The sequence below is a fragment of the Coregonus clupeaformis genome, chromosome 4 (assembly GCF_020615455.1).
Source record: "Coregonus clupeaformis isolate EN_2021a chromosome 4, ASM2061545v1, whole genome shotgun sequence".
Classification (NCBI taxonomy): domain Eukaryota; kingdom Metazoa; phylum Chordata; class Actinopteri; order Salmoniformes; family Salmonidae; genus Coregonus; species Coregonus clupeaformis.
In genome coordinates, this window is record NC_059195.1 from 8,685,502 (window position 1) to 8,702,348 (window position 16,847).

The following is a 16,847-nucleotide window of genomic DNA, read 5'->3' on the forward strand; positions in this document are numbered from 1 at the left end:
GAAGATGACCTTACTCCAGTCCTCTAAGGTCCAATCCTTATGGTCTTTTGCAAACCTCAGCCTGGCTCTTCTTTGCTTCTCATTGATGAAGGGCTTTTTTCTAGCTTTGCACGACTTCAGCCCTGCCCCTAGGAGCCTGTTTCGAACCGTCCTCGCCGTGCACTTCACCCCAGCTGCCATTTGCCATTCTTTTTGTAGGTCACTTGATGTCATCCTACGGTTGTTGAGTGACATTCTAATGAGTTGGCGGTCATCCCGGTCAGTAGAGAGTCATTTTCGCCTTCTGCCGGTCTGTAGCTTTGTTGTTCCCAATGTCTGCTGCTTGACCTTGTTCTTATGAACCGCAGTCTTTGAAATTTTAAGGATGGAAGCAACCTGACGCTCACTGTATCCCTCTGCCAGTAAAGCCACAATTGAACCCTTCTTTTCCTCACTCTGAATTTTCCTTTACAACTGTTTTGGCATGGTCAATAGTTTTTTTTTTATTAATATTAATTTTGAGGTACTATTAGCACTGTTTTTGCCATCCAGCTGGTCTTATTGCAAGAGGATAGTGATGACCACAGCAGTGGTTTTTATACTTTTTCTCGTTAAATAAGATTTGGTTCATGTGATCACCTAATCAGTACCTAATTCAGTAGAATGAGGTGTGCCTGTGTTGGAATTCAACAGACACTGGAATGGAATGGCTGTCATACATGTAGAGATGCTGATTTAAGAAACATTTGCAGTGGTCTCTTAATTTTTTCCACAGCTGTATATGACGAATTCGTTCTTCACGAATGCGTAAAACTGTAAAACTCATTGGGGGAGTGTGCGTAAAACTGTATAGTCCATAAGTGTACATTAGTTAAAGTCGTTTAGTATGTTTTCTTTCACATAAGGGATATAGTCTCAAATTCCATAATGATAATAGGCTATAAACCATTGACATGACTCGTGACCAAGTCATTGTGTCATGCCAGCCATATTGCTGCGTAAAATGTACAGACGATTTTATTGACTTTCATTAGAACCTATATTTTACTGTTCATCTGTAAATTAAAATAATATTTCATAACCTGTGCGTAATGTTGCAACTGTTGTTGTTGATAAGCCGCATGATGGCACTAAACGTCTGGACTAAAAAGCTTTCGTACATCACAGACACCCCAAGGCAACAATACCCAGTAGCCTATAGTTTAGTACAGTATAGTAGGCCTACAGTACAGCCCCATTTCGCCATTTATTTTCTATGCAATGGTATCTATCCTATAGCCCAGGGTTTCCCAAACTCGGTCCTCGGGACCCCAAGCGTTGCACGTTTAGATTTTTGCCCTAGCACTACACAGCTGATTCAAATAATAAACGAATCATCAAGCTTTGATAATTTGAATAATCTGTGTCGTGTTAGGGCAAAAACCAAAATGTGCACCCCCTTGGGGTCCCGAGGACCGAGTTTGGGAAAAGCTGTATAGCCTATTGATGAATGAATTGTGCCTTTGGAAAGTCGGTTTGGAGACAAGTAAGTCTACTCCATGTAGCCTATAGGTCTACATAGGCTAAAGAGTGGTTCCTGTCATATTTATTAATATACCTTACATTTTCAAGAGAGATTCAGAGAGCTAGGCAAATTGGTCATATAACTAATTGATCGTTAAAAAAATGAAGTCATAACTCCGATTAATTTGATCTATGTAGCTTTGACGGGATGCAGGGGCGGACTGGCCATCTGGCATTTCTGGCAAATGTCAGAAGGGCTGGTCAATTTTTTGCCATGTGGGCCTGTCTAACTAATTATTATCTGGCTAATAATGGTGGCCTCAAGGGAAAAAATGGGCTGGTCTGGGGGCCTCCAGGAAAAAAAATTAGTTGTGGGGGCCTCAAGGGGGAAAAAATGGGCCATTGTGTTAGAAATGCCAGAACCGATTTCTGGTTCCAGTCCGCCCCTGATGGGATGGGACAGGCTGAATAAAACAGGTTTCTCAGTGGCATTCAGACGTTGACAGGCTGCTGCGGATTTAAGTTTATGCAATAAATCAATAACTGGAGCCGACATTTTTATTTGACCATTTGCAGAACTGTCTTGTCTGATTGATAGTGTAGTTGTCTCAAAACTATTCCAAACCTTGCCATAGCGTACCTCTTTAAGGTTTGACAGAAAAATACAGTTAATGTCTGTCTGTTAAATTCATTGTTGCCAGCCCAACCAATCATAGATTTTGACGACACAAAAGAGAGGCCAAAGTTGCAGTATAAAAAGGGCTGCCGAATTAAAGTATGACACCTATCAGTGTAGAGCCTGATTTCAAACACATGCAACTCTGTAGTCCGCCTTCACGCCAATACTTATTAACTTTGGGATTCCATTTTTATAGCAAACTCTGCACCTTAGATAATGCATCTGACACAGGTTCTGATTTATCTGAGTTTCATGGTTGCTTTCGGTCCAGTGGGTCTTGGTGATCAAACCGCGCACCACCAGCCCCCTGCCACAGATAACGGCGAGCAGTGCTCAACATGCGAGGTCCGACAGCAGATCAAAAACATGAGATTACACGCAATCAAGTCCCAAATTCTTAGCAAACTGCGACTCAAGCAAGCTCCCAATATCAGCCGAGATGTTGTCAAGCAACTCCTGCCAAAGGCACCACCTTTGCAGCAACTTCTTGACCAGTACGATGTACTTGGAGATGACAGTAAGGATGGAGTTATGGAAGAAGATGATGAACATGCCATCACAGAAACAATCATGACAATGGCCACTGAACGTAAGTTTAACAGACTATTATTCAATGCAACTATACACTGAGTGTACAAAACATTAGGAACACCTGCTCTTTCCATGACATAGACTGACCAGGTGAATCCAGTTGAAAGCTATGATCCCTTATTGATGTCACTTGTTGAATCCACTTCAACCAGTGTAGATGAAGGGGAGGAGACAGGTTAAAGAAGGATTTTTAAGCCTTGAGACAATTGAGACATGGATTGCGTATGTGTGCCATTCAGAGGGTGAATGGGCAAGACAGTATATTTAAGTGCCTTTGAACGGGGTATGGTAGTAGGTGTCAGGCGCACCGGTTTGAGTGTACGCTGCTGGGTTTTTCACGCAGCAAAAACAGTTTCCGGTGTGTATCAAGAATGGTCCACCAACCAAAGGACATCCAGCCAACTTGACACAACTGTGGGAAGTATTGGAGTCAACATGGGCCAGCATCCCTTTGGGACGCTTTCGACACCATGCCCCGACTAATTGAGGCTGTTCTGAGGGCAAAAGTGTCTGCAACGCAATATTAGGAAGGTGTTCCTAATGTTTTGTACACTCAGTGTTTAATAACGTTAAAAAGGTACCAGAGCGCAGCTGTTTTTACGCATGGGGCACAGAGAGCACCTGCATGTCTGATCCCGTGTTACTTGCACCATTATGTTGAGAATAGGTTGGAATTTCATACGAATGATGGAATATTTTTGATCCGAAAAACCACTATAGAACATTACGCAGTAAATTTACGAAGCACGAGCCGAGTTCCATCTTTATAATGTGCCAGTGTCACTCTCTGGTGTTGAGTGTGGAGGTTCTAAAACTAGATAGGCTAGGCTATATTGGAGGATACCCTGGAGATTACACATTGTTGTGTTTTATAGTATATCAATACTTGTCATGACATTGTAACTTTAAATATACCTTTTGAAATTGGTTTACCAAGGGGTTTCTGTAACGAAAACACAATTGTGGCTTGTGTTAAATACAACTGCAAACTTGTTTTTGCAGTCATTTAATTTAGTTTATAAATCACATTTTATTGTGGAAATAGAGATGACATTTCCATATTGTAATTAATGTTCTAATTTCTCTCCTACAGCCGAATCCATCGTCCAAGTTGATCGGAAACCCAAGTGTTGCTTGTTCTCCTTCAGTTCGAAGATTCAGGTGAACCGCATAGTTCATGCGCAGCTATGGGTGCACCTTCGGCCAGCTGACGAAGTCACCACCGTGTTCCTACAAATCTCCCGCCTGATGCCTGTCACGGACGGGGGCAGGCACATAGGTATCCGGTCTCTAAAGATCGACGTGAATGCAGGAGTCAGCTCTTGGCAAAGTATCGACGTGAAACAAGTGCTGTCGGTGTGGCTGCGGCAGCCGGAGACGAATTGGGGGATCGAGATTAATGCGTTCGACTCGAAGGGAAATGATCTGGCCGTTACCTCAGCAGAAGCGGGAGAAGGACTGGTGAGTTTAGATTTATCTCCCATCGAAGCAATTTACAAATAGTTTTGTAGTTTATCATCGTGGGATCTATGGGAAGTAATCCATAACCCATGTATTAATGCGTAATAATGCAATATCAACATTTACTTGTTGTGCCAATTCATTTTTGTGTCGAATTGTGTGGCAAGACTCACTTAGAACCATGGCTCAGAGGGGTTTTGGCACCCTGTGGATTTGCTCTCATGTGCTTTTATGTTTAGCTAACAATCACATTTTAAAAGTACTTTAGAATCTTTAGTATAAACACACAGACCTAATTTAAGGAGTTCATCTATGACAGAATATTTGCCCTGGCCACCAATAATCTCATGTCCTATCACCTGATTACATAAAAGTTCACATTGTTCACATGGCCAGAAATTCCAGAAGTCTTCTGTGGTACTGTGCTAATCAGAGTAAGAGTAATTGCCTAAAGCTTAAAATAGCCTTTGTCCACATGACGAGGAAGACATTTCCTTGTTTTACTGTCCTTGTGGGGACTTTTGGGGATTTTAGGTCCCCACAAGGATATAAGTACCCACCCACACACACACATTTTCAGTGGTTCAAAGTATCACAACACCAGGTTTGAAACCTTAATGTAAAGGTTCAGCAATGTTTTATTGGAGTAAAAAAATCTAATATGTTTCCCAATGTGTCAACCAATGCCTGTTTCATGTTTTCAACCATTCTGTATTGTGCCCTTACAGCAACCCTTCATGGAGGTGACGATTTCGGAGGGCCCGAAGCGCTCCAGGAGAGACTCGGGCCTGGACTGTGACGAGAACTCCCCAGAGTCCCGCTGCTGCCGCTACCCCCTCACGGTGGACTTTGAAGACTTTGGCTGGGACTGGATTATTGCCCCCAAACGCTACAAGGCCAACTACTGCTCTGGTGAGTGCGAGTACATGCACCTGCAGAAGTACCCCCACACCCACCTGGTGAACAAGGCTAACCCCCGGGGCACCGCAGGGCCCTGCTGCACCCCCACCAAGATGTCCCCCATCAACATGCTCTACTTCAACCGCAAAGAGCAGATCATCTATGGCAAGATCCCCTCCATGGTAGTGGACCGCTGCGGCTGCTCGTGAGCGAGAGCTCTGCCGGGGAGGGGGAGGGGCTCAGCCATGGTCTCCACCCTGGACTTTGGGACAGATCCATCCACCACTACCAGTGCTTTCTGCAGAACACGGTGCAATAGAGCCAGAATAGCAGCTAAAGAAATGCCCGTCCATTCGCTGAGCAGCGCTTCCAAAACGGACATGTCTCCTTCAGTTTTATTCATTTTAATTTTCTTCCCTCCTCCAATCACATGTTCGCGCCACAATGGCCTAAAATCACATGGATGTAGGAACACAACGCCTGTTGGACTTGGGAGTGGACGTAGTAGCCTAAAGTACGACACATTTTCCCACAAAACTGTTAAATGTTACACGCTCCGTCCAGTTATTCAAACATACAGACATGGATGGACACACACACACCAGACCTTGGTTCAAACAGTATTTGTTTTCTTTCAAATACTTTGACTGTTTGATGGAGACGGGTGGGGTTTTCACTTTGGGGAATAAGCACAGCTTAAGTATCGGAAAGAAAAAAAATCATATTTTAACCCTGGTCAGAAACATACAGTGCCTTGCAAAAGTATTCATCCCCCTTGGCGTTTTTCTATTTTGTTGCATTACAACCTGTAATTTAAATGGATTTTTATTTGGATTTCATGTAATGGACATACACAAAATAGTCAAAATTGGTGAAGTGAAATGAAAAAAATGACTTGTTTCAAAAAATTCTAAAAAATAAATAACGGAAAAGTGGTGCGTGCATATGTATTCACCCCCTTTGCTATGAAGCCCCTAAATAAGATCTGGTGCAACCAATTACCTTCAGAAGTCACTTAATTAGTTAAATAAAGTCCACCTGTGTGCAATCTAAGTGTCACATGATCTGTCACATGATCTCAGTATATATACACCTGTTCTGAAAGGCCCCAGAGTCTGCAACACTACTAAGCAGGGGGCACCACCAAGCAAGTGGCACCATGAAGACCAAGGAGCTCTCCAAACAGGTCAGGGACAAAGTTGTGGAGAAGTACAGATCAGGGTTGGGTTATACAAAAATATCCTAAACTTTGAACATCCCATGGAGCACCATTAAATCCATTATTAAAAAATGGAAAGAATATGGCACCACATCAAACCTGCCAAGAGAGGTCCGCCCACCAAAACTCACAGACCAGGCATTAATCAGAGAGGCAACAAAGAGACCAAAGATAACCCTGAAGGAGCTGCAAAGCTCCACCGCGGAGATTGGAGTATCTGTCCATAGGACCACTTTAAGCCGTACACTCCACAGAGCTGGGCTTTACGGAAGAGTGGCCAGAAAAAAGCCATTGCTTAAAGAAAAAAATAAGCAAACACGTTTGGTGTTCGCCAAAAGGCATGTGGGAGACTCCTCAAACATGGAAGAATGTACTCTGTTCAGATGAGACAAAAATGTAGCTTTTTGGCCATCAAGGAAAATGTCTGGCGCAAACCCAACACCTCTCATCACCCCGAGAACACCATCGGCAGGGACTGGGAAACTGGTCAGAATTGAAGGAATCATGGATGGCGCTAAATACAGGGAAATTCTTGAGGGAAACCTGTGTCAGTCTTCCAGAGATTTGAGACTGGGACGGAGGTTCACCTTCCAGCAGGACAATGATCCTAAGCATACTGCTAAAGCAACACTCGAGTGGTTTAAGGGGAAACATTTAAATGTCTTGGAATGGCCTAGTCAAAGCCCAGACCTCAATCCAATTGAGAATCTGTGGTATGACTTAAAGATTGCTGTACACCAGCGGAACCCATCCAACTCGAAGGAGCTGGAGCAGTTTTACCTTGAAGAATGGGCAAACATCCCAGTGGCTAGATGTGTCAAGCTTATAGAGACATACCCCAAGAGACTTGCAGCTGTAATTGCTGCAAAAGGTGGCTCTACAAAGTATTGACTTTGGGGGGGTGAATAATTATGCACGCACAAGTTTTCAGTTTTTTTGTCTTATTTCTTGTTTGTTTCACAATAAAACATATTTTGCATCTTCAAAGTGGTAGGCATGTTGTGTAAATCAAATGATACAAACCCCCCAAAAATCCCATTTTAATTCCAGGTTGTAAGGCAACAAAATAGGAAAAATGCCAAGGGGGGTGAATACTTTCGCAAGCCACTGTACGTGCACACACAAACACAGACTCATTTCCCCCAAGATTTTACAGCTACGCTTACCTATCGGTGTGATAATCATATAAGCAATGTTTGAGAGTGAAACCGGGAATCCTCAAGGACTTTTGAAAGGGCTTGGAAAACTATAGCTGAGGACTCAGTCTGAACTGGCCTTCATGCATAATGCCATAAACACCATATACACACACAGCAACAGTGCATTCTTATTCAACTTTTAATCATAGCTTAACCACAATTCAACTGCCTGAACTGCCCTACTCACTTGAATTATTCTTATTGTAAATCAACATTACTGGACAGGAGGACTTGAACCGGAGGCACAATGAATGCAGTCTACACATTGAGATGTGTTTAAGACAGATAAATATATTTTGAAAAGTATGAATGTTAAAACCACATTTAAACTCTGTCTTACAAATAACACAGTTTGCACTATGGCAAACCAATATAAATAATTGGTTGCTACAAAAGTTGTAAAAACTGATTTTGATATGTTTGCTAATTTGTATTGTATACATATGCCATTGTTTCCATTAGCAATTGCCTTTCTAATCCACTGTTAGTAAATGTATAAGACCATAAACTAGCAAGAAAACTGTACAAATGCAACTATATACCTGTTAAACAAATAAAGGTGCTTGCTTATATGTTAAGTTCAGTTATTTCATCCAATAGCTTGGTAATGGTATTTTACTGCCCTAGGAATACTAAAGATGTGAATGTATTCTAAACAAGGAACGATGTGCTCCTTCAGCAATGAGTTCTGAATGACATAAGTGACATGTGGAATCATATACAGGTAATTTATAACATTCCTGTTCATGTGCATTTTGTTCACAAGCCTCAGTCATTTAAATTGAATCATAAGAAGAAGGTTCTCGTGATAAACACATGAATAATAATAAATCATAATAATATGCCATTTAGCAGACGCTTTTATCCAAAGCGATTTACAGTCATGTGTGCATACATTTTTACGTATGGGTGGTCCCGGGGATCGAACCCACTACCCTGGCGTTACAAGCGCCATGCTCTACCAATTGAGCGACAGAGGACCACAGACTAATGCATCCATATGGTTCCAATTCACATAAAATGAATGTGGATTATAGACAGCAATATAGTTCATTCTGTTTTCCCCTGAACAGGCTTCAAACTCAAAATGCTCTGCACATCACCACTTATAGCCAACCGTCTTAGCCAACAGAGCAAGAGACAGGTGTGTCATTCCATGAGCGACAATTGGCTTTAGATCTCAAGGAAGGTGACAGCGATGTACTAAAGCCAACATGCTACGTTAATTTCTCATCCACTACACAGGCAATTCAGCTAAATAGCGCAAGACCCAAAACCATCCCATCCATGGTCACAGAAAGTGTGCCCAGGCTAAGGAACAGCATGGATCCTCCCATACCCCATCAAAACGATTGGACCAACATGGTGCCTTTCAGCTGACCAATCACACGGACCCAGCCAGCCCTGGTGTTACCATTTTGTTTCATCATCAAAACAACATACAGTAATCAGAGTAGTCTCGATAACATATGTCTCATTCACTTGAGTTTATCCATCCTTATTCTTTCAACATATGTCTTCTACTGATGGATAAGCAACAGGATGTGTGTGAGATTGTGTGTGTGCGTGCACCCATGCATGGATGTACAGAAAAGTAATGAGATCAACATTCACTGATACCATTATATCATATGTGGTGTGGACATCATTCATGCCAACTTTCATTCAATCTGCTTTTCCAGCTGGGGGTTTTGCAGTCAGTCAGGGCTGTAGAAGGCATTGCGGTCTAATGAGAGGAAGTGAACTCTGTTGCATTCTGACAGCATAACTCATTGAACTGATGGCTTCATGAGGCTTCACTTCCGCCCAGTAGAGGGCGAACTGAGCATTGGCCCAGAGTGACTTCCTTTCCTGCTGTGAGCTGGAGGCCTGCCATGACAGTCAGGTGGGACTCTAGCACAGGGTTTCCCAAACTCAGTCCTGGGGCCCCCCCTGAGTGCATGTTTTGGTTTTTGCCCTAGCACTACACAGCTGATTAAATAATTAAAGCTTGATGATGAGTTGGTTATTTGAATCAGCTGTGTAGTGCTAGGGTAAAAAACAAAATGTGCACCTAGGGGGGCCCCAGGACCGAGTTTGGGAAAACCTGCAGTCTAGCAGATAGGGGCAGTGGATTCACAGAACAGCTTTCCTTGAGGACATTTTTTTCAAAAGTTATCCCTTGCCCACTGCCATCCCTAGTCATGCGTACAGACACATAACAGGTGCATTTTCAGGAAGGAAAGCACTATGGGAGAAAGCTTTACACATTATGTGGGCCCTACACATATCATGCATTTAGACAACATAGCAATGGAAGGAAGTTCTAGAAAAGCCACAGTAATAGTAGTAGGTAGAATTTAAAAAATCCAGTTACTTCCAAATCATTCTCAGAGGTAGAAGAGATCAATTCAATTAAAAAACATGTAATCAATGACATATACACAAATAACACTACATTGAAACTTATTAATAAGATGACAACATTACATATGATGATTTTCCACAATGTTTATGATTGTTGAAAAATTACACATCTAGTTCAGTTGATGTAATACCTGATGTAACACTTTACAATATCGACTCAAAAAGAGATTAATTAACATTAGTTAATGCAGCATTTAGCACAAATACATGATTAAATAATAGTGTTACGAATCATTAAGTATTCTTTATGCCAACATCACATATTTGCCATTAAGTTTACAATGAATATTTGTTGAATCTAGTTCAATGTAGATCTAATACCTAATCGGCAGTACTTTACAATACAGCTTCATTAACTAAATAATCAACATGAGTAATGAGTTAATGCAGTAATTAACATGAATACATCATTAAGCTAATGAAGCTAATACTGGGAGGGGGTGTTCATAGGGTGGGAGGGAAGGGACTTGTAACATGACTGTAATCGTATATTGTCTGCCATTTGTGTGTGTGAAAAAATATATTGTTAAAAAAGTATTATTATTTAAACTAGACTTTTAATAAATGAGTAAAGAGGTGAACATGCCAATAAATGGCATGTACATAAGTATTAGTAAGTAAATGGCTTGTTGATTAGGTATTAGTTACTGTTATCTAAGTATTAAAGGGATAGTGCGAGATTTAGCAATTCCTTCCTGCATGCAGTTTGAAGGAAGTTGAAGGTAGACTGGAATTCTACCGTAACAGCTGTCATGGCTAACGGAACAGCCAGATCAGCTTTTTCATAAATAAGTAGCACTTCTTGAACACCTCCAACATTCAAATCTAATCATCAGGTAGGTGTGCTTAAGTGATAAACCTCCAAATCAGCACCATTCTCCAAAATCTCTGTCAAGGTAGCAATAGTACCGCACATGTTGGATTGTTTTCCCGGTCTGTGCCAGGTAACTGTTGCTGCTAAATGAACAGCAGCAGGGAAACGCTTTGACTGATCATCACTACATCTGTCACCGCAAGACTAGCTTTTCCAGAGAAATTACGCTGCCAACAACATTCCGTGCTTGACAGGTGAGGAAGTGACAGTGAGAAAAGGGGAAGGAGGGGGAAACCCCAGAGGTGGCTAGGGAGACAGTTCTGGTTGCTGGGCTCAGGATTCCCCTCCGTCTGGTATTAGGATGCTCCACCTCATCCCGGTCCCGGACGGGGCAGAGAGCCACAAACAAGGGGAAGGGGGAGGCTGCCAGGGGCAGTCCAGCATCTGGAGCCTTCGGCAGACGTGCAAGACATACGGAGTCTGAAAAAAAAAAAACATCTGGAGAAACACTCTGGCAGGTCCCTCTGTTGGAAGGAAGGACGGGCTTCCTTGTAACGTACATGGGTTGATGGGGATAGGATGGATGACGCTGTCGCACTTGACAAAAAAAAACTTCTGTGCTGCATGTGCTCTTCTAACTGATTGAGGAATGTCTAATGGCTGAGCTGTCGTCATTGGCTTATCACTACTATGTCAGGTCTGTTGGAGAGTTTTGGGAAGCCATACCAGAGGAGGCACAAGCTTTTTGGGTCTTTGGGAACTGGTATGGAGTTGATCATCTGTGTGCTCCTACCCTGTCTATTTATCTGGTGACTATGTATGGGAAGTCTTGATTGCCCATTGCCCAATTCCTTATAGACCCCTACTCCCTGAGTACATGAGAAGGTCTAAAACAGGGGTGTCAACTCCAGTCCTCAGGGACCAAAGTGTAAACTTTGCAATTCATTGATCAGACACTGATTCAAAGGCAAGGATTTAAATCAACAGGTATGTGGCCCTCCAGGACTAAGACCTGTGCTAATGTGACTCGGGGAGCTAATGCAAGTCCTCAGGTCTCAGGAAGGTTACTCATCACACAAGTGAACCACAGAACCACCCCTATTATACTTCACTCCTCGCAGAGACCCATCCAAGTCACGGCACCAATGTGATAGACTGGGTTTTGAACATGGGTCTCCTGTATGCCAGAAAGTATTCAGGTCTCAAGAAGGTTACTCATCACGCAAGTGTGAGTAATTCCCTTAATCAAAGTAGCTAGGTTAGACACTGGCAATAAAGTGCAGCAAGAGATGGGCCAATCAACCACACAGAGAAGCCTGGGAAAGTTTCTCAATCCTGGGAAGCCTCTCAATCCTCACACTGCTAGGCATCCAGGTACCTGCAGATATGTAGTAATCACTAAAATAACCAAGAAAGGATGAGAATCAGGGGCTAGCTGAAAGGTAGTCCGTTAAAGTCTCTCTCGGGTCCAAAGAAAGCAATGAAATGCAATAAAAGGAGCCAGTCTGGGACAAGATGTTCAGCTGCTGGAGGCTACCTGTCGTCAGGCCGCAATGATTTATCCTTCCCGTCCACACCGCTGCTTGCTTTTTCACTTAGGGGAGGAATCAGTGCTCCCATCCCTAAACTATACTGACCTCTGTGAAACTATCACATGATTAATGGCATTGTAAAGCTTCTGGAAGTTGGGAGATGGGATCTTTTTGGTGTCCATTCTAAATAAATTAAAATTACTTATTTGTTGTCCTTTTTGTGACATGACAGCTGGAGTTACATCCTCTGCAAAAGTTATACAGCTGCAACATCAAAAACATCCTGACTGGTTGCATCACTGCCTGGTATGGCAAATGCTCGGCCTCCGACTGCAAGGCACTACACAGGTTAGTACGTACGGCCCAGTACATCACTGGGGCCAAGATTCCTGCCATCCAGGACCTCTATACCAGGCGGTGTCAGAGGAAGGCCCTTAAAATTGTCAAAGACTCCAGCCATCTATGCATAGTCACTTTAACTCTACCTACATGTACATATTACCTCAATTACCTCGACTAACCTGTGCCCCCGCACATTGACTCTGTACCGGCACCCCCTGTTTATAGCCTCACTACTGTTATTTTACTGCTGCTCTTTAATTATTTGTTATATTAATTTTTTAGTTATCTAATTTTTACTTAACACTTATTTTTCTTAAAACTGCATTGTTGGTTAAGTGCTTGTAAGTAAGCAATTCATTGTAAGGTCTACTACACCTGTTGTATTCGGCGCATGTGACAAATAAAATGTTATTTTATTTTGATTTGCAACAATTGTGTTTACGAAACGTTTAAATATCTATCTTGGTTTACGAAGAGGACAGTGACTGACATAAATGTGTCTTAAAGACAGCCAAGGTCCAAGGCAATGAAGCAAGTGTTCTCAGGGGGCCATGGGCTGACAGTGATGGAGGATAGATGTTCCTCTAAGGAGACTGGAAGAAGTCTGGATTATGGAAACCTCATGTCTCCCAGTGTCATTCCTGTGCAGTTCCGACAGCTGGATGAAGAGGAATATCAGCTATCTGTCAGATGAGGGGATATATTTTGACATGTCTCAGAACAATATTTATTAAATGTTTTAAGAGAAATTATTACTTACAATTAATTATAAGGAAAACTCGGAGTTGAATGAAATACTGCTGTAAAATGCACAATGAACTGACAACCAGTCATTTCCAAAGCTAAATATAAGATGAAAAACAGGTAAGGACAGACAAAACCTCACTGGATATCACTGTTAATACTTAGCCTCCTCATTGGGCATTAATGTGCGCTCCGTTAGCAAGGTTTATTTTCTGAGAATGCACCTACCCCACAAGAGCGACAGGTCAACAGTGTGTTTCCATTTAGAACATTTGGTTTACTAAAACTAAGGGTTTTGTGGTGTAATGAGGTAAGTCTATTGATTATGAGCCAAACATGCAGTATATACAGTGCCTTCAGAAAGTATTCACACCCCTTGACTTTTTCCACACTTTGTTGTGATAAAGCCTGAATTTAAAATGGATTACATTTAGATTTTGTGTCACTGGCCTACACACAATACCCCAGAATGGAATTATGTTTTTAGACATTTTTACAAATTAATAAAAAATTATAAACTGAAATGTCTTGAGTCATTAAGAATTAAACCCCTTTGTTATGGCAAGCCTAAATAAGTTCAGGAGTAAAAATGTGCTTAACAAGTCACATAATAAGTTGCATGGACTCATTATTGTAATGAATACTCGGACAGAGTGGTAAGATCCAATCGCAGAATTGCGATGTTTTATTAAAGTACAGACAAGGGAATTGCTTAATCGGGGTCGGGCGAGCTGTGGTCAAAACCGGGCAAGGCAGAGACAGGCAGAGGTACAAAGGGAGCGGGCGTAGTCGTAGTCGAGGGCACGGGCACAGGATCAGAGTACGGTAATCACTGGGAGAAACAAGCAGAGGATTAAGCAATTCGGGGAGTCAAACAACGAAGCACAGGTCTGATACACTGGTAATCAAAATAACAACCTCTCTCTCTCTCTCTCTCTCTGAACAAAACGCTTAGCAAGTCACAATGGAACAATACCTCGCACCGACTGAACTTCTGAGCACACCTTATATCCTAACTCTAATTACTGACAGGTGTGCTCAGAACTCAGGTGAAACAGATCGAGTCTGATGACTCCCCCTCTCTATAGATCGGGGGAGTGTCAGACTCTGTCTAGACCCAGCCAACCCCCGATCCCTTATAGTATCCCCCTCCCCAGGGCCGGCTCCTGACGGCCTTCTTCCTCTACCGGGTGGTCTTCCTCTGGGTCGGGGTCCTGGATGATCTGGGTGTTCAGCGTGGAAAGTGGCCTTGAGAGCGGAATCCAGTATGTCTTTAGCAGGGATCCAGGACCGTTCCTCAGGTCCATATCCCTCCCAGTCCACGAGATATTCGATGCCCCCTCGTCTCCGTCTTGAATCCAGTATCTCGTGGACTGTATAGGTGGTGTCCTGTTCATCCTCCAAAGGTGGTGTAGTAGGTTGTTGAGCGATTGGGGGGTACATCGGGCTATAGTGGACAGGTTTCAACAGAGAGACGTGGAACATAGGGGCTATCCTGTAGTGTCGAGGGAGTAACAGACGGTAGGTGACAGGGTTAATACGTCTCAGTACCTTGAAAGGCCCGATGTACCTGGGTTGGAGCTTCTTGCAGCTCCGTCGGAGACGCAGGTCCCGGGTAGACAGCCACACTCGTTGCCCGGGTTGATAAGTGGGAGTAGGTCTCCCGGCGTCGGTCGGCGTAGGTCTTTTGCTGTTGTGAGGCCTGACTGAGATGTTGATGGGCCGTCTCCCAGACCTGCGCACTCCGACGGAACCACTCGTCTACAGCCGGTACCATCCCTGGTTCGGTATCCCACGGGAACAGGGGTGGTTGATACCCTAGAACACACTGGAAGGGCGTTAGACGTAGGGAGGTGTGAATGAGGGAGTTCTGAGCATACTCTACCCAAGGAAGGAATCGGCTCCACTCTTGCGGCTGCCGCGAACATTGTTGCCGTAGATATTTCCCAATTTCTTGGTTGAGCCGCTCTGTCTGCCCATTGGCCTGGGGATGATATCCGGAGGTTAGGCTCACCGAGATGCCCAAGCGTTCGCAGAAGGCCTTCCATACCCGGGATACAAACTGGGGTCCTCGGTCTGACACAATATCCTCCGGAACTCCAAACTGCCGGAACACCTGGTTAAACACAGTCTCAGCCATCTGAGTGGCGTTAGGCAAATGGGTCATGGGTACTAACCGGCACATCTTGGAGAATCGGTCGATGACCACGAGAATTACAGTATGGCCCTCTGATTCTGGTAGATCTGTAACAAAGTCCATTGCAATGTGAGACCAGGGTCGTTGAGGAGTTGGCAATGGCATCAGCTTACCCTCCGGTAGTGCACGAGGCGCCTTGGATTGAGCACATACTGGACAGGATAAGACATAGTCTCTGACGTCATCTGTTAGGGAATCCCACCAGTATTTTCGGCTGATGAGTCGTGTAGTTCGAGTGATCCCGGGATGACCAGATCCCAGCGACGTGTGGCACCATTCCAACAGTTGAGGTCGAAGCAGAGCTGGTACAAACACCTTTGACACCGGGGTTTCTGGAGGGGCTGGTTCCGCTTGTAGGCTCTCCTGAATAGTGTCATCGATAGCCCACCTCACAGGACCAGCACGGCAACTCATGGGGAGGATAGGTTCTGGTTCCACGGGTCTTTCCGCGCGCTCGAACTGTCGGGAAAACGCGTCCGCCTTGCCATTCTTGGACCCGGGGATATAAGAGACCGTGAATCGGAAACGGTTGAAGAATAGAGACCACCTTGCCTGTCGGGAGTTCAGTCGTTTAGCACTGTGAAGATACTCCAGGTTGCGGTGGTCCGTGAGCACTTGGAAAGGATGATCTGCTCCCTCCAGCCAATGTCTCCACTCCTCCAGTGCTAACTTCACCGCCAGTAATTCACGATTTCCCACGTCGTAGTTCTGCTCGGCCGAATTCAGTTTCTTAGAAAAGAAAGCACAGGGTCGTGATTTAGGCGGCTCCCCTTGGCGCTGGGATAGCACGGCTCCAACTCCAACCTCCGAGGCGTCCACCTCCACGATAAATGGCAAGGTAGGATCCTGCTGACATAAAATGGGCATGGTGGTAAAGCGTTGTTTCAAAGTCTCAAAGGCACGCACTGCCCCCTCCGTCCAGTTCAGACCGCGACCCTTGTAGCTGGTCATCGCCGACAGGGGAGCTGCGGTTGTGCTGAAATTACGCACAAACCGTCTATAGTAATTGGCAAACCCTAAGAATCTCTGGAGCTCTTTCACCGTCTGGGGTTGAGGCCAGTCTCGTACCGCTTGCACCTTGGATTCATCCAGTTTTACCCCTTCGGGAGTGAGTATGGCCCCAAGGAAGGAAATCGTAGTGACATGGAATTCACTCTTTTCTGCCTTCACGAACAGAGAGTGTTGTCGGAGTCGGTCCAGAACCTGTCGTACATGGGACACATGTTCACTCAGAGAGTTAGAGTAGATTAGAATGTCATCAATGTACACTATAACAAAGCG

General features: G+C 43.9%; 1 protein-coding gene across 1 annotated transcript; it reads left to right on the forward strand.

The window, feature by feature from the left end:
- Window positions 1-2,290: 2,290 nt before the first annotated feature.
- On the forward strand, window positions 2,291-5,901 carry mstnb (myostatin b). Its single transcript, XM_041864113.1, has 3 exons — window positions 2,291-2,750; window positions 3,846-4,213; window positions 4,942-5,901. The coding sequence occupies exons 1-3, from the start codon at window positions 2,378-2,380 to the stop codon at window positions 5,320-5,322; spliced, it is 1,122 nt and encodes a 373-aa protein (XP_041720047.1). The 5' UTR covers window positions 2,291-2,377; the 3' UTR covers window positions 5,323-5,901.
- Window positions 5,902-16,847: the final 10,946 nt, after the last annotated feature.

Coding starts and splice junctions, on each gene's coding strand:
- mstnb (XM_041864113.1), top strand. CDS start 2,378: ATGCATCTGACACAGGTTCTGATTTATCTGAGTTTCATGGTTGCTTTC. Junction 2,751..3,845: donor CATGACAATGGCCACTGAAC/GTAAGTTTAACA, acceptor TCTCTCCTACAG/CCGAATCCATCGTCCAAGTT. Junction 4,214..4,941: donor CAGAAGCGGGAGAAGGACTG/GTGAGTTTAGAT, acceptor GTGCCCTTACAG/CAACCCTTCATGGAGGTGAC.